Below are 26,852 nucleotides of genomic sequence, written 5' to 3' on the forward strand. Positions count from 1 at the left end.
CATGGCCTTCTCCCATTACCCCCTCATGGCCTTCTCCCATTACCCCCTCATGGCCGTCTCCCATTACCCCCTCATGGCCGTCTCCCATTACCCCCTCATGGCCGTCTCCCATTACCCCCTCATGGCCTTCTCCCATTACCCCCTCATGGCCTTCTCCCATTACCCCCTCATGGCCTTCTCCCATTACCCCCTCATGGCCTTCTCCCATTACCCCCTCATGGCCTTCTCCCATTACCCCCTCATGGCCTTCTCCCATTACCCCCTCATGGCCTTCTCCCATTACCCCCTCATGGCCTTCTCCCATTACCCCCTCATGGCCTTCTCCCATTACCCCCTCATGGCCTTCTCCCATTACCCCCTCATGGCCTTCTCCCATCACCCCAGGCATCATGGCCTTCTCCCATTACCCACTCATGGCCTTCTCCCATCACCCCAGGCATCATGGCCTTCTCCCATCACCCCAGGCATCATGGCCTTCTCCCATCACCCCAGGCATCATGGCCTTCTCCCATCACCCCAGGCATCATGGCCTTCTCCCATCACCCCAGGCATCATGGCCTTCTCCCATCACCCCAGGCATCATGGCCTTCTCCCATCACCCCAGGCATCATGGCCTTCTCCCATCACCCCAGGCATCATGGCCTTCTCCCATCACCCCAGGCATCATGGCCTTCTCCCATCACCCCAGGCATCATGGCCTTCTCCCATCACCCCAGGCATCATGGCCTTCTCCCATCACCCCAGGCATCATGGCCTTCTCCCATCACCCCAGGCATCATGGCCTTCTCCCATCACCCCAGGCATCATGGCCTTCTCCCATCACCCCAGGCATCATGGCCTTCTCCCATCACCCCAGGCATCATGGCCTTCTCCCATCACCCCAGGCATCATGGCCTTCTCCCATCACCCCAGGCATCATGGCCTTCTCCCATCACCCCAGGCATCATGGCCTTCTCCCATCACCCCAGGCATCATGGCCTTCTCCCATCACCCCAGGCATCATGGCCTTCTCCCATTACCCCCTCATGGCCTTCTCCCATCACCCCAGGCATCATGGCCTTCTCTCCCCATCATGGTCTTCTCCTCATGTCCCCATCTCCTCCAGGGCCAGGCTCCACCGACACAAACACACACACACACACACACAGACATACATGTACACAGACAGACATACATACACACACCACCTCTCACCTGTCGCAGCATCGCCCGCGCTTCCTCGCTCTGACACAGCAGCGGCGCGCTCCTCTCTGTGTCAGTCAGAGACAGGAAGCGCGGGCGGCGGGCAGGAAGCTGGACGGGTCCTTGCAGCTCCGCTCCTGCTATTCCCTCTTGCAGGCAGCGGAGCTGCTTGATCGCTCCCTGCCCGCCGCTACACGCAGTTTAAGAATTGCTGCGCGCCGCCCCAGCCCCCGCTACGCCACTGACCGCCCCTGGCTCCCCTTGTGTCCGCGGACCGGCAAGGGCACTGCAGCGGCCCGGTGCTGGGCTGCGGACCGGCGGTTGGGGACCCCTGCTCTACATGACCCACCGAGTCATGTGAGGTCTTATTTTTTGCGGGACGAGTTGACGCTTTTATTGTATCATTTTCGGGCACGTGACATCTTTTGATCGCTTTTTATTCCGATTTTTGGGACGCAGAATGAACAAAAACCAGCGTTTCATGAATTTCTTTTGGGGAGGTGCGTTTACACCGTTCTGCGTGCGGTAAAATTGATAAAGCGGTTTTATTCTTCAGGTCAGTACGATTACAGCGATACCTCATTTATATAATTTTTTTATGTTTTGGCGCTTTTGTATAATAAAAACAATTTTATGGAAAATTATTTTTGCATCGCTTTATTCTGTGAGCTATAACTTTTTATTTTTTCGCTTTTGACACTGTATGGTGGCTCGTTTTTTGCGGGACAAGATGACGTTATCAGCGGTACCATGGATATTTCTATGCGTCTTTTTTGATCGCGTGTTATTCCACTTTGTTCAGCAGTATCGTGATAAAGCATTGTCTGTTGCCTTGTGTTTTATTTTTTGATGGTGTTCACTAAAGGGGTTAACTAGTGGGACAGTTTTATAGGTCGGGTCGTACACAAATGTGTACTCTTATTGTTTAGATTTTTTTTTTTTCATTCCAATATTTATTTAGTGATAGAATATATATATGTGTGTGTGTATGTGTATATATATATATATATATATATATATATATGTAATATTTATTGCTATAGTGCCATTTATTCCATGGCGCTTTACATGTAGGGAGGGGTATACATAAAAACAAGTACAATAATGTTGAACAATACAAGTCATAACTGGTACAGGAGGAGAGGGGACCCTGCCCGCGAGGGCTCACAATCTACAAGGGATGGGTGAAAATACAGTAGGCGAGGGTAGAGCTGGTCATGCAGCGGTTTGGTCGATCGGTGGTTACTGCAGGTTATAGGCTTGTCGGAAGAGGTGGGTCTTCAGGCTCTTTTTGAAGGTTTCGATGGTAGGTGAGAGTCTGATATGTTGTGGTAGAGAGTTCCAGAGTAGGGGTGATGCGCGAGAGAAATCTTGTATGCGATTGTGGGAAGAGGAGATAAGAGGGGAATAGAGAAGGAGATCTTGTGAGGATCGGAGGTTGCGTGCAGGAAAGTACCTGGAGACGAGGTCACAGATGTATGGAGGAGACAGGTTGTGCATGGCTTTGTATGTCATGGTTAGGGTTTTGTACTGGAGTCTCTGGGCAATGGGGAGCCAGTGAAGGGATTTACAAAGGGGAGAAGCTGAGGAATAGCAGGGTGACAGGTGTATTAGTCGGGCAGCAGAGTTTAGAATAGATTGGAGGGGTGCGAGAGTGTTCGAGGGGAGGCCACTGAGCAGGAGGTTGCAGTAGTCAAGGCGAGAGATAATGAGGGCATGGACTAGGGTTTTTGCAGATTCTTGGTTGAGGAATGAACGGATTCATGAAATATTTTTGAGTTGAAGTCGGCAGGAAGTGGAAAGGGCTTGGATATGTGGTTTGAAGGAGAGATCAACATCCAGGATTACCCCGAGGCAGCGAGCTTGTGGGACTGGGGAGAGTGGGCAGCCATTTACTGTAATGGATAGGTTCGTTGGGGGGTCACGTGAGATGGGGGAAAGATGATGAATTCTGTTTTGTCCATGTTAAGTTTCAGAAATCTGGTAGAGAAGAAGGATGAAATAGTGGACAGACATTGAGGGATTCTGGTTAGCAGGGAGGTGATATCTGGTCCAGAGATGTAGATCTGTGTGTCATCAGCATAGAGATGATACTGAAAGCCATGAGATCTTATAAGCTGTCCCAGGCCAAAGGTGTAAATGGAGAAGAGCAGGGGTCCTAGGACTGAACCTTGTGGGACTCCGACAGGGGGCGAGGTGAGGAGGTGGTGTGTGAGTGGGAGACGCTGAATGTCCGGTCTGTTAGGTATGATGAGATCCAGGACAAGGCCAAGTTTGTGATGCCAAGGGATGAGAGGGTCTGTAATAGTAACAAACTCTCCTTCATCCATGACTTCTTCCTTTCTAATTCTCTTAACCTCCTGGCTCTTACTGAAACCTGGATCCAGCAGTCAGACACTACCGCTGCTGCTGCTCTTTCATACAGGGAGCTACACTGCTCTCATATCCCAAGATCAGACAATAGAGAGGCGTTGGTCTGCTCCTATCACCAAAATGTACCTTTCAGGTTATCCCTCAAGTACCCTCACTTGTCTTCCCTTCTTTTGAGGTCCATGCCGTCAGACTCTACACCCCCTTCTCCATGCGAGTGGCGGTGGTGTATCGTCCTCCAGGCCCCTCCCATCAGTTCCTGGATCATTTTGCCACTTGGCTTCCACATTTTCACTCCTGTGACATCCCTACCCTCATCATGGGAGATTTCAACATCCCCATTGCTCTTCCCCTCTCACCATCTGCTACTCACCTTTTATCTCTAACCTCCTCATTTGGCCTTTCGCAGCTTACTAATTCTCCAACGCATGAAGACGGAAACTCCCTCGACTTGGTCTTCTCTCGGCTTTGTGCAGTGGATGATTTTGCAAACTCCCCTCTCCCGCTCTCTGACCACAATCTTCTTTCATTCTCTATCAAGAACTGTCAGGCTGCTCAGGTCACCCCCACTGTCCAGACTTATAGAAACATACAGGCCATTAACACCCAGAAAATTATGAAGAACTTGCAGTCTTCATTGGTCCCTATCTCCTCCCTCTCATGTCCTGATTCTGCATTGAAGCATTACAATGAAACACTTCAAAATGCCCTGGATGAATTTGCACCCCCTATAAATAGAACACCACAACGCAGACGGCGACAACCCTGGTACACGGTGCAAACACGTTTCCTGCAGTGGTGCTCCAGGTGCGCCGAACGTCTGTGGAGAAAATCCAATCTACACGAAGATTTCATCCATTTTAAGTTTATGCTTAGCACATACAACACTGCCCTTCACCTCTCCAAACAAGCCTATTTCAACACCCTCATCACCTCACTGTCCAATAACCCGAAACATTTCTTTGACACTTTTCATTCTCTACTCAATCCAAGAGTACAGGCCCCAACCACGGAGCTCTGAGCTGACGATCTGGCCAATTACTTCAAAGAAAAAATTGACCAGATTCGACAGGAAATTATCTCCCAATCACCTCATACCATGCACTGTCCTCCCTCCCCCACTACATCTAGCTCACTCTCTGATTTTGAACCAGTCACAGAAGAAGAAGTAAGCAGGCTCCTTGCATCTTCTCGCCCAACTACTTGCACCAGTGACCCATTTCCATCACATCTCCTCCAGTCCCTTTCCCCTGCTGTCACCCCTCACCTAACTAAAATATTTAACCTCTCTCTCTCTTCTGGTATTTTTCCCTCATTTAAGCATGCCATCATACATCCACTACTTAAAAAACCATCCCTCGACCAAAACTGTGCCGCTAACTATAGACCTGTCTCTAATCTTCCCTTCATCTCTAAACTCCTGGAACGCCTGGTCCACTCCCGTCTTATCTCTCAGAAAACTCTGTTCTCGAACCTCTCCAATCCGGTTTCTGCTCTTTATACTCCACTGAAACTGCCCTCACTAAAGTCTCTAATGATCTGCTAACAGCTAAATCAAATGGTCATTACTCCATGCTAATTCTCTTGAATCTCTCTGCAGCATTCAACACTGTGGATCATCAGCTCCTCCTCACTATGCTCCGTTCCATTGGCCTCAAGGACACGTTCTCTCCTGGTTCTCCTCCTATCTCTCCGACCGCTCCTTTACTGTATCTTTTGCCGGTTCCTCCTCCTCTCACCTTCCCCTTACTGTTGGGGTCCCCCAAGGATCCGTTCTAGGCCCCCTCCTCTTCTCCTTGTACACTGCCCCTATTGGTCAAACAATCAGTAGATTTGGTTTCCAGTACCATCTCTATGCAGATGACACCCAATTATACGCTTCTTCTCCTGACATCACGCCAGCCTTTCTAGAAAACACCGGCGATTGTCTAAACGCTGTGTCTAATATCATGTCCTCACTATATCTGAAACTGAACCTGTCAAAGACTGAACTCCTGGTGTTTCCTCCCTCTACTAATGTACCTATACCCGACATTGCTATTTCTGTGTGTGGTTCCACTATTACTCCCCAGCAACAGGCCCGCTGTCTTGGGGTCATACTTGATTCCGAGCTTTCCTTTGCCCCCCACATTCGATCACTGGCTCGCTCTTGTCATCTGCACCTCAAAAACATTTCTAGAATTCGACCTTTTCTTACTTTTGACTCTGCAAAAACTCTTACTGTTTCTCTTATTCATTCTCGTCTCGACTATTGTAACTCTCTTCTAATCGGTCTCCCTCTTACCAAACTCTCCCCTCTCCAATCTGTCTTGAACGCTGCAGCAAGGATCATATTCCTCACCAATCGTTACACCGATGCCTCTACCTTGTGCCAGTCATTACACTGGCTACCCATCCACTCCAGAATTCAGTATAAACTTATTACCCTCACCCACAAAGCCCTCCATGGCTCAGCACCACCCTACATCTCCTCCCTTGTTTCAGTATACCACCCTACCCGCGCCCTCCGTTCTGCTGATGACCTGAGGTTAGCATCCTCAATAGAACCTCCCTCTCCCGTCTGCAAGACTTTACACGTGCCGCGCCAATTCTTTGGAATGCACTTCCCAGGTCAATACGATTAGTCCCCAATCCCCACAATTTTAAGCGTGCCCTGAAAACGCATTTATTCAGACTGGCCTATCTCCTCAACACATTAACCTAATCTATCCCTGTGTGGCACAGCCAAAAGTTTTACCATAACCAGATTTCCCGCATCATGTTCCCACATGCTTTATGCATCCATTAGCCCTCTGTGTCTGTACTGTTACACACTTAACATTATGGCTGGTCCATACAATCAGGGCAACTGTTACCACCCACCTTTCGTGTCTACCTCTTTCCTCATAGACTGTAAGCTTGCGAGCAGGGCCCTCTTTCCTCTTGGTATTTGTTATAATCTACTGTATGTGATTATTGTTATGCTGTAATGTCTATTGTCTGTACAAATCCCCTCTGAAATGTAAAGTGCGGAATATGTCGGCGCTATAAAAATAAAATTTATTATTATTAGTAGGGAATGGTCCACTGTGTCAAAGGCAGCCGACAGGTCCAGGAGGAGGAGGACAGAGTAGTGTTGCTTGCTCTTGGCGGTTAAGAGGTCATTGGTGACCTTAGTAAGGGCAGTTTCGGTGGAGTGGTGTGACCGGAAGCCAGATTGTAAGCGGTCGAAGAGGGAGCAAGAAGAGAGATGGGAGGACAGTTCAAGGTAAACGTGTTGTTCCAGTAGCTTGGAGGCATAGGGGAGAAGTGATATAGGGCGATAGCTAGATACAGAGGATGGGTCAAGAGAGGGCTTTTTGAGGATAGGTGTGATTGAGGCATGTTTAAAGCTTGAGGGGAAAACACCAGTTGTTAGTGATAGGTTGAAGAGATGGGTTAGGGTTGGGATGAAGACTGTGGTGAGGTTTGGGATGAAGTGGGAAGGGATCGGGTCAAGTGCACAAGTGGTGAGATGTGATCTTGAGAGTAGAGTGGAGAGTCGATCTTCTATAATGGTGGAGAAGTTGGTTTTGGAGGTGGAGGGCTGGGAAGTCCGGAGGAGGGGCTCTGGGGGTTGTTGACCAAAACTGTCTCTGATGTTATCAATCTCCTGCTTGAAAAATGAGGCGAAGTCTTCAAATGAGATGAGTGGGGAGGGAGGAGGTGCTGGGGGACGGAGGAGAGAATTGAAGGTGTTGAATAACTGTTTCGGGTTGTGATACAGGGCGGATATGAGCGATGAGAAGTAGGTTTGTTTAGCTGTGGCGAGTGTGGTCTTGAAAGTAGTGAGAGACTGTTTGAATGCGATGAAGTGCTCGTTGGAGTGGGATCTTTTCCATCTGCGCTCAGCAGCCCTGGAAGCTCGCCTCAGTTCTTTGGTCAGGCTGGTGTGCCAGGGCTGTCTGTTGATTTTGCGAGCTTTTGTATGTGTAAGAGGGGCAGCAGATTCCAAAGCTACAGCTATTGTGGTGTTATATAGAGCAGCAGCATCATCCGCATTGTGTAAGGAACTTATATCTGTGAGAGGGAGGAGGGATTCAGAGAATGAGTGTAGGTCAAGGTGTTTAAGATTTCTGCGAGGGTGTGGAAGTTTGTGGGGTGGGGATTGTAGACATGGAGTGGAGAGGGCAGAGAATGTGAGAAGGTTGTGGTCAGAGAGAGGAAGAGGTGAGTTAGAGAGGTTAGATAGGGAGCAGAGGTGGGTGAAGATGAGGTCCAGTTTGTGGCCATCTTTGTGGGTGGCTGTAGAAGACCATTGAGTGAGGCCGAAGGAGGAAGTGAGAGAAGTTTAGTGGAAGCTGAGAGGGAAGTGTCAATGGGGATGTTGAAGTCGCCCATGATGATAGTAGGGATTTCCGCGGAAAGGAAATGAAGTAGCCAGGTGGTGAAGTGGTCAAAGAAGGTGGTGGCAGGCACTGGGGGGCCGGTAGATGACAGCCAGTTGGAGGGGGAGTAGATGCGCACAGAGTGCACCTCAAAGGAAGGGAGGGTAACAGAGGGTGGCAGTGGGATTGGGGTGAAGGAGCAGGTATCTGACAGGAGAAAACCAACTCCTCCGCCATGTTTGCTGGTGGGGCGGGGGGTGTGAGAAAGGTGGAAGCCACCATATAAAAGTGCAGCAGGAGAGGCTGTGTCAGAAGGGGTGAGCCAGGTTTCGGTGATGGCGAGGAAGGAAAGTTTGGTAGTAACAAAAAGATCATGGATGTAGGAAAGCTTGTTGCAGACAGAGCGAGCGTTCCACAGAGCTCCTGTTAGTGGGACTGGGGAAGCGGGGGCTGGGTGAATGGGTATAAGGTTGGAGTGGTTACGGAAGGTTGTGATAGAGCGTGGATGGGAGGTAGAAATGACTGTGGGAATGTGGTGAGGAGGACCAGGATTTGGAGAGATATCACCAGCAGTGAGAAGGAGCAGAGAAAGTGTTAGCAGGAGAGGGCATGAGGGGCTGTCTGTGTTTGGAGACAGAGGATTGTATGGTAAGGAACAGTTTTGAGGAGGAGGCGAGGTGGATGGGGAGGATGGAGGAAGAGATGAACAGTTCCTTACTAGGAGTAGGGATTAGGGGAATTAGCAGAAAGTGAAGGATTATTGGGGTGAAAGTGAAAACAAACAGAAACATTGTTTACAGTGACTATATACAGTTACCTACAGTTCCCTTCAGTATTATATATATATATATATATATATATAATCTATTATACTAGATGGAGGGGGGAGGCAGTAATGTCACAATGAGGGCAGGCGTTGCAGTGTTGAGAATCTCCCCCCCCCCCCCCCCCAATGTGGTCACCCACCTATCCACTCTTTCCCCATGTGCTGACTTCTCCCGTCTGTGCTCTCTTCCTTGACCTCTCTACTCCATGTGCTCTCCCCCTTGTCTGCTGTCTCTCCACCACTGTGCTGTCTTCTTCCTGACATTGCAGCAGGAGATCGCAGAGGACACATTTTGTGAGGTAAAATATTGTTTAAAAACAGTGAAATATATTACCTTACAAAATGTATCCTCTCTGCGATCTCCTGCTGTAATGTCAGTATTGTCTTTTGCTTCCTCCCCTGCCAGGAGCTGTGGTATGCTCCGTACACCGTCAGACACAGACAATTTTTAAAATGAACTTTCGTTCGTGGGAAAACCCCTTTAATGTGACCGGCTTCCTCTGCCTGTAGACATATCGCACATCTACCGCCAGAATCGGCCGAAAGATTCACTGCACCTGCATGGAATTCTGTATGTGTGTTGTGCATGTGGCGTATACAGTGTGTATGTGTGTTGTGCATATGGCGTATACAGTGTGTATGTGTGTGTGTGTGTGTGTGGTTCGTACGGCGTATACAGTGTGTGTGGTGCGACCGTGTTCCACTGGTGGTACTGTGCAAGAAGCTGGTACCACCAGCAGTTTCCATATTGAGACACCCATCACTTGGGTGTCCCAATGTGGCGGTGTGTGAACTTCCGCCGTTTGGAATTCTGGGATCTGCACGGAACAGGCAAATATATATATATATATATATATAGATAGATAGATATAGATAGATATTGATTTTTTTTTTAAATATTTTTGATTTTTTTTTTTTTTTTATATTTTTACAATTATTTAAAAATAAAGTTTCACCTTTTTCTAACTTTTTTACTTTGTTCCACGATGGGACAATCATTGTTTGCAAGCTGATCAATTCTGGAGCATGCAGATGAAGCAGCATCTGTATGCCATAGTAGATGCTGTCAGCACTGCACTGACAGAGACACTTTCTGATTATGCATTGAGCATGATCATTAAGTTTCCTCGCTCTGCTGAACCATATGTTGTCATTACGACATTGGGTCACCATGGCAAAGATTGGGACCCCGCGTCATGCCGCAGGTATCAGATCCAAAGGCAGAGGGGTTGTCAAGCCCTGTGCCAACTTCCGGAATGATGCAATAGTGTTCGATCGCAGCATTTCGGGGGTTAAAGTGCCGGAAGCCGTCTGGCACCTAGTGCCGGGTGTCAGCTGTGAAAATCAGCTGACACCAGGCGGCGATCGCCCCCTCACCCCCTGTGTGCGCGGCCGATCGAGATGATGTAATATTCTGTACCTGGTCAATAAGGCCCAGGTCACATGGATGGAATAGTACATCAGAAGTCAGAAAGGAGCTAAACCTCTCTGATCAGTGCGATCATACAACATACAAGCCTCTGATGGCTCCGGTGATGCACTGTACTACTGTAGTGCCGTAACGGCCCCATACACATGAGATAAGTGTAGGCTGAACGGTCATTTGGCAGACGGCTATCTCTCCCGACTCCCCCATACACACAAATATTCCAGCTTTCCTGTGGTCTGTATGAGAGAGTCGCCTCCAGACTCCTCTAGCAGAGGATTATCTACAGGAAGAACAAACGGATTATCCTCTGAAATTCAGGATGCCAGATCCTTCTCTGCCCTGACATCATCTGTCGGGAGACCCCCAAATACATTATATAGTCGCCCCAACCCCCCGAAATCAGTGCTTTCATGTAACTTTAGTCTAATGTGTATGGGGGCGATGAAAGGTAACTTATTGGACGCTGCCTCTGGCCCGGCCTAATAGACCTTCATACATTGCAGCCCAGACACCATTATTAGGCATGTAAGTATGGTAGTAACTAGACCGCCCCCATACTATCGAGTACTTTGGGGCGGAGGGGATTCAGCCGGACTCTGTCAGACCTTCTGAGATGCCATGTTTGCTTTTGGCTGCAGCAAGTGGTTAAACTGCCAGGGTTTTTTGTTGCATCTGAACCTGTGCCGTCCCTGCGGTGTACATCTATGTTTTGGTGCACAAAAGGGTTAATTTTTTGAAACAATTTTTTGTGTTAAGAAATAAAATGTTTCTTCTGCTTTTTTTATGTTTTTTTCTTTTTACAAGAATTGTTGAGGCCAAATTTTCTTTAGAAACATTTTAGTATGTTTTTTTCTGATTTTTGTTTGTAATGTAGGAAATCCTGAGGCCAGAAATACACTGTGTTCCAAATTCTTATGCAAAAAATATTTCCTCATATTTTCTCTAAATTACCTATATGAATTGCAGTCATTGTTATTTTCCAGTCATCTACTATTCTAGTATAATTGCAATGTTTTTGAACAAACTGCCTATGAAAACAGTATATTTTTAAAAATAATAAACGCTCAAAATGCATGTTCCAAATTATTATGCACAGCAGAGTTTTCAACCTTTTTATTTTTATTTTGAACAAATAATGGTGAATTGTGAAATTATAAGCATTATCTGCTTATTACAAAATGAAATCAAACAGTTTTCAAGTCAAAACTTTCTTCTCGGTGATGTTACACTTGCACATAGGACCCCGAAAGAAGCTTCTGAACTCTCTCGTCCATTGAATTTGTCAGTTTTTGGATGGTTTGTGCTTCAATTGTTTTGCATGTGGACAGAATACCCTCCCAGAGCTGTTGCTTAGATGTGAACTGCCTCCCGCCATCATAGACACTCCTTTTGATGATGCTCCAGAGGTTCTCAATGGGGTTGAGGTCAGGGGAAGATGGTGGCCACACCATAAGTTTGTCCTCTTTTATGCCCATAGCAGCCAGAGATGCAGATGTGTTATTTGCAGCATGAGACGGCGCATTATCATGCATGAAAATGATCTTGCTGCGAAAAGCACGGTTCTTCCTCTTGAACCATGGCAGGAAGTGCTGTTTTAGAAACTCCACATAGATTATGGAGTTCATCTTTAACCTTTCAGGGATCCTAAAGGGGCCGACAATCTCTCTCCCCATGATTCCAGCCCAAAACATTACTCCACCTCCTTGTTGGCGCCTTAGCCTTGTTTTCATGGGGTGTCCATCAACCAGGCATCCTCCACTCCATCCATCTGGACCATCGAGCGTTGCACGCCACTCATCGGTGAGCAAAACAGTTTGGAAGTCAGTCTTAATGTATCGTTTGGCCCACTGTAGCCGTTTCTGCTTTTGTGCAGTGGATAGAGGTGGTCGACAGAATGGCTTACGCACAGCTGCAAACCTCTGAAGGACCCTGCATCTTGTTGTTCGGGGGACGTTGGAGGCACCAGCAGCTTCAAAAACTTGTCTGCTGCTATGACAAGGCATTTTTGCAGCTGCTCTTTTAACCTGACGCAATTGCCTGTTGGAAAGAGTCCTCAATTTTTCCTTATCAGCACGCACACGTGTGTGCTGGGAATCAGCTACATACTTCTTGATTGTGCGATGCTCACGATGAAGTGTCTTGGCAATGTTGATTGTAGTCATGCCTTGACCTAAATACTCCACAATTTGTTGCTTCTCAGCAGCCGACACATCCTTTTTCTTTCCCATTTTGGCAAAAAATGTAGGCTGCTTAATAATGTGGAACAGCCTTCTTAAGTAGTCTTGCCTTTATTTGGACACACCTGCCAAACTAATGTGCACAGGTATCTGCAATTGCTTTCAGTGATATAAAGAGCCCTGACACACATCACCATCAATGAGTGTAAATGACAAACAAAAAAATTCTAACCTTATCACTCCTAAACTCTTATTTCATAATAATTTGGAACACAGTTTAAACCCCATAAATCACTGTACATGGAGACTTTGGGATCAAATAATTTCTGTCTGTGATAGAAGATTACAGTGCGGGGAAGACGGGAAACCTTCATATAGATGGCCGGTGAGGATGGAGTCAGTGACGGACTCTGGCCAAATATGTTTCTAGAGCCGTAGTAGAAGATGAAGATGTCGTCCTCATCATGAAGTAGTTATTTCTCCTGTCACGTGTAATGAATATCTCCTGCAGTATTGCTAATGCCGATTCCAGTGTCGGTAAATGAGACGAGAATTAGCGTTATGGAAGATGAGTCTATGAGGAACGTATTCAGCTGCCGACTCCGAGGAAGAAACTGCTTGTTGTCTGTGGCCTAAATATAGGTTTTATTAGCAGATGTAAAGAAGAAATCTAAACACTGTAAAATAATAAATCTCCTCATATGTTTCCCTTACTATCTCTAGTAATTGTATTATTACACAGGATTTTTATGATGTTACATCGGCTCATCTTCTCATTCAGGTCTCTACAATATCGGGTCCTCTTAGTGAAGATCTTCTACATAAGAGAATTTTCCTGATTTACCCATCAAAGATGGATATGGACACAGACAAGATGGCGGACAGGATATTACTCCTCACCCTAGAGATCCTCTTCCGGCTTACTGGAGAGGTGAGAGATTCTGATGACGTCACATTACATCATTCTTATCTATGGGAATAACAGATGGACAGAACTAGAGAGGTGAGGACTCTGGAAATGTCTGTAGTGAGATTTATTAATGTGTCTCTCCATAACCAGGATTACACAGTAGTGAAGAAGACCTCTAGTGAGCGCTGTCAGGACCCTGTATCTGCGGGATGGGGAAGACCCCTGAGCCCAGTCACGGGGCCTCCACCTCACCCCCTGATACATGAGGACATCAATGACCAGAAGATCCTGGAACTCACCTACAAGATGATTGAGCTGCTGACTGGAGAGGTGACACTGCTGGGAATGCAGGGACGTTATACAGTAACACTATGAAGGGATCAGGGGATGACGGTATCATTGTATGTGTCAGGTTCCTATAAGGTGTCAGGATGTCACTGTCTATTTCTCCATGGAGGAGTGGGAGTATTTAGAAGGACACAAAGATATGTACAAGGACGTCATGATGGAGGTTCCCCAGCCCCTCACATCACCAGGTAATAGACAGGACTAAATACACATGGCCTATAATTATCTGTATTTAGAGAATGAATTCAGTCCCTGTATGTGTTTCCTCCAGATCTATCCAGTAAGAGGACAACACCAGAGAGATGTCCCCGTCCTCTTCTTCCACAGGACTGTAACCAAGAAGATCCCAATGTTCCTCAGGATCATCAGGTAGATGGAGAGAAGGTGTCATGAGATCTCCCCTATGATGTGTAGACGGCTGTGAAGGTCTTGTGCTCAGTCTTGTTTTATCCACCAGTATTATATGTTTTATACTTGTGTAATGAGAGCGGTGGAGATGGCAGGATTAGAGCTGATCATAGATGGGACTTCTCAATCTGTCTGTGACTTTTACAATATTTGTTTCAGGGTGAAGATCTGACCCATATTAATACTACAGAGACATATGTGAGGGGTGATGAGCAGTGTAAAGAGGAGATTCCCACATATGACTACCCAGGTGAGTAGTAATCACTAAATGCAGAGAAGTCACAGATTCTTCCCAGTCACCGGCTGTAGCTGCTTTATCAGTGATGTAGTCCGGCCATATCACAATCGTGTGATCACCATTTTGCCTCTAGACCACAACATTCTCCACCCAAAACTGTTCAAATGACTTTGGGAATTAAAAGCCATTTTCTATAGAACTTACCACGTGGAAGATCCACCTACCCCCTGGGAATAGAAGATGCTGACCGTTACCTGCCCAGATCTGTAAACTACAAACCCAAATGACAGTGTAGAATGTGCTGACAAGTTACAAAATCACTTGAAGAAAGTGTTCTGATGGGTCTGGAAGAGAAAGCAGAGGGTAATGATGCTGTTGGCTTCCTAGAACCCTGCTATCTTATTGGATAAATCTTCTCTCCCTTCTGTGCTGCTGAATGTGCTCATATGGTCCCTACAAGACCAGGTCCAGTCTTTCTGGCCAAACTTTGCTTTTATGATCAACAACATTAAATGTGCAATGAGGGCAAAGTATGAATTTCTGTACAATAACAACAGAGTTTCCTTTTATCCTGACTTTTGAATTTGTATTAAAACTAATTTCAAGGAGGATTGTGATAAACTACAGGTAAACCATTACCCCTGTGCCATGATATATCTTTAAGCTGTGCGTGGATGATGGCTGTAATATACATTTATTCATGCCTGTAGGAGATGTGTTGGCATGGCTCAAGCCCTGGTTTCATGGATTAAATTGCATTATGTTTTTGATTCTAAGGAATTCAGATTACTGCACAATATCTCCTGAAATGGGGAGCAATATTATTTTCTCTAATCTTCTGGTCAGGATTCATAGTAGCTCTAATGGTCCACCATAAATGAGTGCAACTCTGGTTTAGTGTTGGAGTTCTCCCCTCGTACATACGTTGTTGTAGGGGACGTAACCTATTTTTTTATTCTTCTTTTTTTTTTTTTTAACCTGTTCATTCTATATGATAGTTTGATTGTGGTGGGATTGTCCTGCATCACTTATTTGAGTCTGTAACTTAAAAAAAAAAGCTCTCCATCGCCTCTTCCAAATGCCTAAGTTCTAAATTTTTAATAAACTTGTCAGCAGGATTGTGCACAGTAACCTACAGACACTGTCAGGTCGGCGCCGTTATACTGATTACAATGATACCTGGTGATGAAATCCGTCTTGTGGTTGTTTAATCTGTATTTGTAGTTTTCAGTTAATGAGATTCTCATTCTTTGGGGCGGGCCTGTGGGCGGGGCTTTATGTGGTGCTCTGATTACATATGCATCTGTATTGGCTTATGACAGGTCCCTGATCCCTCACTGACCTGCCCCCCATTTTTACATTCATATAATAGTGTTGATATTGTTCTTGATAATAACTATAATATTGTGGCTATTGAGAGGCTTAGAAAACATTTTTTTACATCCAGCAAAATGACACCAGCGGCGTCGGTCCAGTAGCATCTATCTCTTATAGATGCTACTGTGCAGGCGCTGCCACCGCCAGTGACTTTTTGCTGCATGTATTTTTTTTTCTAAACGATAATATCAACACTATTATATGCAATATGTAAAAGTGGGAGGCAGGTCAGTGAGGGATCAGTGGCCTGTCATAAGCCAATACAGATGCATATGTAATCAGAGCACCACATAAAGCCCCGCCCACAGGCCCACCCCAATGCACGAGAATATCATTAATTGAAAACTACAAATACAGATTAAACAACAACCACAACACAGATTTCATCACCAGGTATCATTGTAATCAGTATAACGGCGCTGACCTGACAGTGTGTGTAGGTTACTGTGCACATGTCAGTATCTAGTCCTGGAATCTGTTTCTCTTGCCCTTAGACTTGCCCTTAGTTAACATGGATCTTGATGTTTCCACGTCGGCCATCTTGCTTCCTGCCAAAGCTGTATATAAAGCCAGCACCTGCTCTGATTCATTGTTTGTGTATTATGTATTGGACTTTGTGCCTCTGCAGTCCCAAGCCTGGACTTACTATCCCTGTTGGTCCTCTCTTAACGGCGGAGTCCTCTGCCAACCTGCACGTCTGGATCCCTGCCTGCTGACCGAGTGATTGCTGAACACTTGACTTCAGGAACCTCTGCCTGACTACACCTGCGGTGAAGTAAGAACTCCAGCCAGCTAGTGTGTTCCTCCGCTCTGCAAGAGTCTGTGTCTTGTGCCCGCATTGCTCAGTGACTTTGCATGCTGTGTCGCAGAGTATCAGCTCTGCTATCATATTGACTGAACATTTATCTGGACTTATATGCTATATTGCATTCAGATCATTAATACAATATTGCTTGCGCAACCCACTGTGTCTGTAGTCTCTTTGACCTAGCCACTGGTGTCCAGTTGTATCCACTAGTATCGTGACAGGATACACAAGCCTTAAAAATGGATGCCGCTGGGTCAGAGACTTTAGAAGTGCGTGTTAAGAAGCTAAATAATATCACTGCCACTGTACACGCTGAAGTGCAGACATGGAAGAGCAGAATAGAAGGCCTAGAGGGGCAGACTAAATATGATATACAAGTACTCAGTCAGACCCTTCAGGAATTGCGTGGCCGAGTTGCGGCTCTGGAGGCACAATCTCAGGCTTCTGTTCCTACCATCCCCAAACTACCGCCATTTAGGTTTGGTGGCGACCGAGACAAGTACCGTGGTTTTCTGAACCAGTGTCGTTTATACTTTGCTGCACATGTCACACAGTTTGCTACAGACCGATCCAAAGTATTGACTATCATCATGTTGCTGACTAATAAGGCCCTTGCCTGGGCAAACCCTCTGATAGAATCACAGGATGCATGTCTGAATGACTTCAATATGTTTATCGCCGCCATGGGGCAGATGTTTGACGATCCGAACCGTGGCCTTACAGCTGAGACGGCCCTGCTGAATTTGCGTCAAGGTAAACGCCCAGTGACTGAGTATGCTATGGATTTTAGAAGGTGGGCTCAGGACACCACCTGGAATAGTGCAGCGAAGTACTCTATATTTAAGAAGGGGTTGTCCAGTTCCATCAAGGACGAGCTCGCACGTGCAGAGGCTCCCACTGCTCTAGGTGATTTCATCAATCACTGTATTCGCCTAGACGCTCGCATCTCCGAACGAAAACTAGAAAGGTGGTCTGAGATGAACCGCAGCAATAAATCGCTTCTTCCTTTCCTTCCTAAGGAGATTCCGGACCCAAGTCCTCAGGAGTCCACACCTGAGCCGATGCAGGTAAATCCCCTACGAAGTCGAGTAAGTGACGAACGGAAGGAATTTCGCTTCAAGGAGAATTTATGTTTTTACTGTGGGAAGTCAGGACATTTTATTATCAACTGACCCAATCGTTCTCGCAGAACAACCGCAGCCGTGATAGAACGCGACTTCTCTGAATCATACTCCATGACTTCCGAATCAGGGCCACCCGAAATTGCAGCAACCGCTCCTGATTATGACTTTTCAGATATGAACTCTGTTACATCCGAAACTATACTACCCATTAATGCTGTTATTCTATCTTCTGCAGTTTCATACCCTTGCAATAAGAAAAAAGATTCACATTGTTACCTTCCTATCAAGATCTGGATTGACTCCCGTTGGGTGAACAGTTCCGCCATGATAGACTCTGGGGCTAGCGGTAACTTCATGGACACTTCTTTTGCTAGGGAATATGGAATCCGATCACAGAGAAGAGTGTCTTCAATTCTGATGGAGACTGTGGATGGGTTCCCTTTGACCTCGGGGCCCGTAGACCAGCAGACTGAACCACTGAAGGTCCTCATGGGAGATGATCACCAGGAGAAATTGCCCTTCCTTCTGATTTCCTCTCCACATTTCCCTATTATCTTGGGTTTACCCTGGTTGCAGGCTGAAAATCCCATCATTGACTGGGAGACTAAGAGATTGCGCTTCCCAGCTAAAGAGGTAACTTCTGAGAAATCGACTGATCCATCTCCGGCCAACCCATCATCGGACCTAGAGTTACCGGCAGTTTATAAAGAATTTTCGGACGTGTGTGATAAAAAGAATGCAGATAAATTACCACCACACCGCTCTTATGACTGCCCAATCGAGCTTCTGCCTGCTGCTACCATTCCTTTTGGTAATATTTATCCATTGTCCGGTCCTGAGCTCAAGACTCTCAAAGAATATATCGACGAGAACCTGTCTAAGGGGTTTATACGCCCCTCATCCTCTCCAGCCGGTGCACCCATCTTTTTCGTTAAAAAGAAGGATGGATCCCTCAGACCCTGTGTTGATTACCAGGAAATTAACAAGGTAACCATCAAGAACCGCTACCCCCTGCCATTAATTCCGGAGCTTCTCGAGAGAGTTCGTCAGGCCAAGGTCTTTTCAAAATTGGACCTACGCGGGGCATACAATCTAGTCCGTATAAGACCTGGAGATGAATGGAAAACAGCATTTAGGTCTCGATATGGACACTTTGAGTATTTGGTCATGCCATTTGGACTTTGCAATGCCCCAGCAACGTTCCAACATCTCGTAAATGATATTTTCAGAGACATTCTTGATATTTTTGTCGTAATCTATTTGGATGACATTCTGATTTTTTTGCTAGCTCCATGGAGGAACATCAGCAACATGTCAAGACTGTCTTGCAGCGGTTGAGGGAACACCAGCTGTACATCAAGCTGGGGAAATGCGAATTTCACAAGTCGGAGATTCAATTCTTAGGTTATGTAATTTCTCCACAGGGTCTGAGTATGGATAACAGCAAGATCAAGGCAATTCAGGAGTGGCCAATCCCCAAGAACGTCAAGGAGGTCCAACGTTTCATCGGGTTTGCTAACTTCTACAGACGTTTCATCAAGAACTTCTCTGACATCGTCTCGCCCATCACCCGGTTGACACAGAAGAAGACAGCATTTATTTGGTCCCTTCAAGCCCAAGAAGCATTCTCTCGGCTCAAGACCAAGTTCACGTCAGCACCAGTACTGATCCACCCTGACCCGGAACTCGCCTTCATTATTGAAGTGGATGCCTCAAACTGTGCCACCGGGGCTATACTGTCCCAAAGAACAGGTGAGATGAATTTACTTCATCCTTGTGCTTTTCTTTCCAAGCGACTGTCTCCTGCCGAAAAGAACTACGCTGTAGGAAATAAAGAATTACTGGCTATCATCGCCGCCTTCAAGGAGTGGAGACATCTTCTGCAAGGAGCCTCACAGCCGATCGTGGTCCTCACGGATCACCGCAACCTTGAGTTCATCAGGTCAGCAAGATGCCTGACCCCACGGCAGGCCCGCTGGAGTCTTTTCCTTAATCAATTCAATTTTACAATCTCTTATAGACCAGGTTCTCGCAATGGAAAAAGCAGATGCTCTATCCCGGATGTTCTCCACTGACGCTGTTCCAGATGCTCCACCTAAGACCATACTTTCTGATTGCAATTTTGTAGGAGTCATTCAGAATCAAGATTTGCTGCAGGTCATCAAAGAAGCTTACAACTCTGATCTTTTCCTGTCTCAGCCATCTGATGAGGTAAGCCTTCTTTTTAGGAATGGAGTTTGGACCCGGGAACGGCGCCTCTACATTCCTGAAGCCGTGAGGTTAAGAGTGTTGAGATTGGTTCATGATTCCAAGGTTGCAGGGCACAGAGGAATTCAGAAGACTCAAGAATTCTTATCTCGCTTCTTCTGGTGGCCAGGTTTTCGGAAGGATGTCCAGAAGTACGTTTCATCTTGTGAGGTATGTGCCAAATTCAAGGTTCCACGTGCCTCCCCTACTGGTCTGTTACAGCCTTTGCCGGTGCCGTCTCGCCCGTGGGGATCCATTTCTATGGACTTTATTGTAGAACTGCCTCTTTCTGAGGGAAAGAGTACGATTTTGGTGGTGGTCGATCGCCTGACCAAGGCGGCCCATTTCATCCCTTGTTCCGGTTTACCCTCTGCGAAGGGCACTGCTGACCTGATTATCCAGAACATCTTTCGCCTGCACGGGGTTCCGGATGAAGTTGTTTCTGACCGTGGAGTTCAATTTACTTCAAAGTTTTGGCGAAGCTTTTGTTCAGCATTAGGCATAGAAGTTAACTTATCTTCTGCTTTCCACCCACAGTCCAACGGGCAGACAGAACGTACCAACCAAACACTAGAGCAATACCTTCGCTGCTATGTTTGCCATTTGCAAGATGATTGGGTAAGGCTACTCCCCTTGGCCGAATTCTCTTATAACAACTCCCAGAGTGCCTCCACCAAACAGTCTCCATTCTACGCTAACCTGGGATATCACCCTAGCATTCTTCCCAGATTACCGGTAGATACATCTTTACCAGCAGTTGCCGACAGGATCTCTTCACTTCAACAGAACCTTGAACTTTTGAAAGAGACTTTGGGTTCCGCACAAGAGAGGTACAAGAATGCAGCTGACAGATTTCGCAAACCAACACCAACATTTAAGGTAGGAGATTTAGTCTGGTTATCTACGAAGAATTTAAAGATGAAGATCCCTTCCCCTAAGTTGGGACAGAAGTACATTGGTCCTTATAGGATCAGTGGTCTGGTAGGTGCTGTTGCATGTCGCTTAAAACTCCCAAGAACACTGAAGATACATCCTGTCTTTCATACTTCCCTACTAAAGACTGTAGTACCAAATCCTTTTCCAGGACGTTCATCTCCTCCTCCCGATCCCGTTCTTGTGGATGGTCAAGAGCAGTTCATCGTTGAGAGGATTCTGGATTCAAGAATCTACAGAAATCGACTGCAGTATTTGATTAAATGGCAAGGCTATTCCTCAGAGGAGAATTCCTGGGAACCCGTGGATAATATTAACGCCTCCCGACTGATTGAGCAGTTCCATCAAAGGTACCCTGGCAAGCCTGGTTTATGGTCGTCCGGAGGCCGTTCTTGAGGTGGGAGTAATGTCAGTATCTAGTCCTGGAATCTGTTTCTCTTGCCCTTAGACTTGCCCTTAGTTAACATGGATCTTGATGTTTCCACGTCGGCCATCTTGCTTCCTGCCAAAGCTGTATATAAAGCCAGCACCTGCTCTGATTCATTGCTTGTGTATTATGTATTGGACTTTGTGCCTCTGCAGTCCCAAGCCTGGACTTACTATCCCTGTTGGTCCTCTCTTAACGGCGGAGTCCTCTGCCAACCTGCACGTCTGGATCCCTGCCTGCTGACCGAGTGATTGCTGAACACTTGACTTCAGGAACCTCTGCCTGACTACACCTGCGGTGAAGTAAGAACTCCAGCCAGCTAGTGTGTTCCTCCACTCTGCAAGAGTCTGTGTCTTGTGCCCGCATTGCTCAGTGACTTTGCATGCTGTGTCGCAGAGTATCAGCTCTGCTATCATATTGACTGAACATTTATCTGGACTTATATGCTATATTGCATTCAGATCATTAATACAATATTGCTTGCGCAACCCACTGTGTCTGTAGTCTCTTTGACCTAGCCACTGGTGTCCAGTTGTATCCACTAGTATCGTGACAGCACAATCCTGCTGAAAGGTTCACTTTAAGACATCTCAGCTCTTCACTATTATACACAGTTCTCAATTAAATGTCTCATATTTCTTCTTGAAACTCATCTGACAGAAAATATTGGAGCTTACGATAGTATAGATGGTAATGTCACCGAGACCCATACGCTAATTACATCAGAGAGGTTTCACCACTAGTGTCAGGATTACGGGGTGTGCGATTTCCCCCAGTGGTCAGGGATTTATTATATCCCACCTTCCAGTTCCGATTAGGAACTTGCAGCTCTCTGGCACCTCCATTACCCTCAGGTCAGTCAGGGAACTAAACCTTGGATAAGTAGTCAGAGCGGCTGCCATGCCGTGTACTGGCTAATGGGCACTCTGCAGTGAGAACAATATATATATCCCCTGTCTCAAGCAGGAAATACACATAAAAACCTGCGTCCCGTCACTGCCAGGGTCTCCCAAAACCCCAGAACACTTTGCTGCCACCAGCTCCTCGTTCTATATTAAAACCAATATTTGGTCAGGAGCAAGCCCCCAAGGTAGCGTAGTTTTTAGTGCAGAGTACGTGGCGGTTCATTCATAGAGCAAGGAAACACAAAACTGGTACATTTTATACATTTACTTCAGAAAAGATAGGCAGTGTTTACTAAAATCTAAAAGATGTTACGAAAGAGACAAGATAAAGATCCATGTGCTTTTAAACAAAGGCTGAATTAGCTGATCACAAACCACATTCCCGAGGGAGAGGGAAAGAGTGGGGTAGAATTAGACGCATGCAGAGAGAACTGCAGCTATGTGCCTGGACAACGCAAATGTAATGGGAGAGGGGCAGCACGAACTCTGGAAGTCTACCTAGACTTTCAGGACTTATTCATGTTTTCTGACAACTAGTTACTCATTTATTACTGATGAAGACTGTTGAGTTTGATCATTTCAGTAGATGTTATTGTCTGTTGTCACAGTTTTCAACTACAGTAGTTAGTGTCCAAAATACTCTGATTTATCCTCTTCCTGCAGCCAGTTTTGTGTTCCTAATCGGGCCCCATTTTTAAAATCTGACGTGTGTCGCATTTTGAAATTATTCACAAAGGATAATAGAAAACAAATGGATCTTACAAATTATTTTCCAACTTCGCACGATACCCTACATACGATTGTACACTACTGTCTGGGCACATGGCATTGTTCAGAAGGGAAGGAGCACCATTTAGCTATATGAATGCAGATCTAGCTGGAATAGTTTGTTGACACAATGTATTGGGAGCACTGTGCGTGGTCACCTGGCAGCTCAAAAGATGTCCACCATGAACATGCTTGGTACTATCTTCTCTGCTTTCCATATCCCAAGGATTGCCTTGCTCATCACCCTTACATGGATCTGGACTTGCATAGGGACCTCTAGGCTTGGAGCATGGTGTTACCTGCTATTCTGTGGTGTTAGATGGCAAGAAGAATAGTAAGGTAGCTAGGTCAGAACCAGAAGGACAAAATCATAAGACACAAGAGTAGTCAGTAAACGGGCCACGCTCACAACAGGAAACAAATACACAAGCCGCGAGCTGAGCACAGAGGACTGAACCAGAGGAGAACAACGCTGTATCTGGCAGATTCCGGCCATATGCTTTGAGCTTTAGGAGGGTGTGGTACTTTCAATCGGCTGAAGTAGGGAGCAGATTACTCCATCTGGACACCAGGAACAGATCCCAGATGACTTTGGACACACCGTATGCAGGAGCCCTAATATAACCAAATGACAGAAAACCAGAACAGTCAAAATCCCCCATAAAGTGATTCCATTTTATAAATTAATTCACTGAGGCTTATAATCTATAGCAGGAAGCAATATTTTGACTCCACAGCCACTTTCCAGAAATTAACACGCAGTGCATGTTGGAGAGTGAAAATTACACATTTTCCATTTTATTACCCAACACATAGTGTCCAGATTGTGCTCCAGGAGACACACACTGTAAATTAAGTGGGTTCTTCTCATTATAGTATTGCTAAATACAGGGATCCTTAATGTTTGAGCACACTGCAAGACTCAGAAGTGAGAGTGGATTTTGCTGGATTGGTTTACGAAAACCTTGTTGCTTTTTGAGCCACTAATAGTGTGGGAAGCTCTGTTTTTCCATTGACAGATGATGGACCTGAGTGGGGACTTGTTTTTTGTGAGATGAGAATTGGTGTTATTTTCGTCTACATAACATTGATTGGTTTCTTTTTATTTGATATTTGGGAGGTAGAATGAGCAAATAGTTGAATACCACGCACTACTGGTTCATATAACAAGGTTTTCTATTAGACTATGAACTGTCATTGACTTGGTAAATAATTAGTTTTACACCGCTTGCCATTTTTATGGCCTGTTAAGTAGAAATGTTCAAAAATTTAAAACTCAAGGATATTTTATTAAAAAATAATTGTTTTTTTTACCTTAGCGGATGACTGTACCAGGAGAACAGAGGGACACCTGACATCTTCATTTTTTAAATCTGATGATCGTGAGATCCTACAAGATACAACTGAAGTGAATGCTATTACTCCAGATATACCATCATCCATTCACAGAAAAGATCTGTTATCTGATCTTATGAAGCAGGTCCCATCTTCTCATTCATTATCGACTACAAAGGAAATTCAAAGTAAAAAAAGAGGCATTAAAAAAAAAACTGCTCCTAAAGCAAATAAGTCATTTTCATGTTCAGAATGTGGGAAATATTTTACACGGAAATCATATTTTGTTACTCACCAGAGAATTCACACAGGGGAGAAGCCTTTTTTATGTTCAGAATGTGGGAAATGTTTTAAACAGAAATCAGAGCTTGTTACTCACCAGAGAACTCACACAGGGGAGAAACCTTTTTCTTGTTCAGAATGTGGGAAATGTTTTTCAGAGAAAAACCATCTTGTTAACCACAAGAGAACCCACACAGGTGAGAAGCCTTTTTCCTGTTCAGAATGTGGGAAATATTTTACAGAGAAATCACAACTTGTTAAACACCAGAGAACCCACACAGGGGAGAAGCCTTTTTCCTGTTCAGAATGTGGGAAATGTTTCATCCGGAAAGCAGATCTTGTTAGACATCTGAGAACACACACAGGGGAGAAGCCATTTTCATGTTCAGAATGTGGAAAATGTTTTAACAATAAATCAGCTTGTGTCAAGCACCAGAGAATCCACACAGGAAATAAGCCTTTTTCCTGTTCAGAATGTGGGAAATATTTTATAGATAAATCAGCTTGTGTTAATCACCAGAGAACCCACACAGGGGAGAAGCCTTTTTCCTGTTCAGAATGTGGGAAATGTTTTAACAATAAATCAGCTTGTGTTAAGCACCAGAGAATCCACACAAGGGAGAAGCCTTTTTCCTGTTCAGAATGTGAGAAAAGTTTTAACTGGAAATCGGCTCTTGTTACCCACCAGAGAGCAGCTCACACAGGGGAGAAACCTTTTTCCTGTTCAGAATGTGGGAAATGTTTTAACTCGAATGCGCATCTTATCAGACATCAGAGAACCCACACAGGGGAGAAGCCTTTTTCATGTTCAGAATGTGGGAAATGTTTTAACAATAAATCAGATTGTGTTAAGCACCAGAGAATCCACACAAGGGAGAAGCCTTTTTCCTGTTCAGAATGTGGGAAATGTTTTAACAATAAATCAGATTGTGTTAAGCACCAGAGAATCCACACAAGGGAGAAGCCTTTTTCCTGTTCAGAATGTGAGAGAAGTTTTAACTGGAAATCGGCTCTTGTTACCCACCAGAGAGCAGCTCACACAGGGGAGAAACTTTTTTCCTGTTCAGAATGTGGGAAATGTTTTAACTCGAATGCGCATCTTATCAGACATCAGAGAACCCACACAGGGGAGAAGCCTTTTTCATGTTCAGAATGTGGGAAATGTTTTAACAATAAATCAGATTGTGTTAAGCACCAGAGAATCCACACAAGGGAGAAGCCTTTTTCCTGTTCAGAATGTGGGAAATGTTTTAACAATAAATCAGATTGTGTTAAGCACCAGAGAATCCACACAAGGGAGAAGCCTTTTTCCTGTTCAGAATGTGGGAAATGTTTTAACAATAAATCAGATTGTGTTAAGCACCAGAGAATCCACACAAGGGAGAAGCCTTTTTCCTGTTCAGAATGTGAGAAAAGTTTTAACTGGAAATCGGCTCTTGTTAGCCACCAGAGAGCAGCTCACACAGGTGAGAAACCTTTTTCCTGTTCAGAATGTGGGAAATGTTTTAACTGGAAAGCGCTTCTTGTTAGACATCAGAGCAGTCACACAGAGGAGAAGCCTTTTTCATTTTCTTAATATGAGAAAGATTTTACTTGGAAATCAACTGTTAATAAACATCAGAGATGTCACATGGGGAGAAGCCTTTTTGTTCAGATTGTTGGAATTGTTTTAACCAAAATTGGATTGTCTTAAAGGGGTTGTCTCTTGTCATTCCTCATGTTTGCTGACAAAAGAATAAAACTTAAACTTTTATTCCAAATGTAAAACTATACCCATAATTCACCCCTGAAGGCTAGTCAGAAGGTGACTAATAGAAAAAATCGTAGCCTACATTATTTAGGGTGAGGTGACGTATACACACTCTCCAAGCCTCTCATTTCTACAGGTTTTATCGGCCTCACCGAAAGTGGCTCATCAGGAGACTATTTAAAGGGGTTGTCCAGGCTTTTCACAATCTCAGTGCATATCTGGGCTGCAGAATTATGACAATAAGTAATTTACTTTGTCACCAGTTTGCACGGTTTTCTAGATATTCTGAACAGAACGTCCAAGGGGGGGGTGTTATGGCATTGAAATGAGAACTGGTCGTTTCCTCCTACTCTACTAAAAACATACCCTCCATAGCTACAGGCCCTCCCCGTCCACATGAAGAAGCTCTCGTCACACAGTAACAAATCCTCCCCCTTTAGCAGCCTCAGTGCAGAGAGCAAACCACCCAGCTGCTCCTCCCCCAGACACATGCTGAACAGTGATCTATGGAAAGTGAAACTAGTGAGGAGGGAACATCGTCCTTTATTCTGGGCCACTCCATGATTACAAAAGGGGAGGATTTGTTACTGTGTGACGAGAGCTTGTTCATGTGGGCGGGGAGGGCCTGTAGCTATGGAGAGTGGGGTTGTTGCTGTAGAGGG

At 45.4% G+C, this 26,852-nt stretch overlaps 1 protein-coding gene across 5 annotated transcripts in view; it reads left to right on the plus strand.

Moving 5' to 3' along the window:
• LOC141094211 (uncharacterized) overlaps positions 1-26,200 on the plus strand; it is a 29,072-nt gene extending 2,872 nt beyond the window's left edge. For all 5 annotated transcript variants that reach the window (XM_073580006.1, XM_073580007.1, XM_073580005.1 and 2 more), the window contains exons 2-7: positions 13,112-13,261; positions 13,391-13,570; positions 13,653-13,776; positions 13,860-13,957; positions 14,156-14,246; positions 24,143-26,200. In XM_073580006.1, coding sequence (XP_073436107.1) covers positions 13,184-13,261; positions 13,391-13,570; positions 13,653-13,776; positions 13,860-13,957; positions 14,156-14,246; positions 24,143-26,016 — 2,445 coding nt within the window. In that variant the 5' untranslated portion in view covers positions 13,112-13,183 and the 3' untranslated portion in view covers positions 26,017-26,200. The remainder of the gene's footprint in view (positions 1-13,111; positions 13,262-13,390; positions 13,571-13,652; positions 13,777-13,859; positions 13,958-14,155; positions 14,247-24,142) is intronic.
• The last annotated feature ends 652 nt before the right edge of the window (positions 26,201-26,852 follow it).

The sequence above is a fragment of the Dendrobates tinctorius genome, unplaced genomic scaffold, assembly GCF_039654945.1.
Source record: "Dendrobates tinctorius isolate UK_male_01 unplaced genomic scaffold, ASM3965494v1 ptg000063l, whole genome shotgun sequence".
In the NCBI taxonomy this organism is placed as follows: Eukaryota; Metazoa; Chordata; class Amphibia; order Anura; family Dendrobatidae; genus Dendrobates; species Dendrobates tinctorius.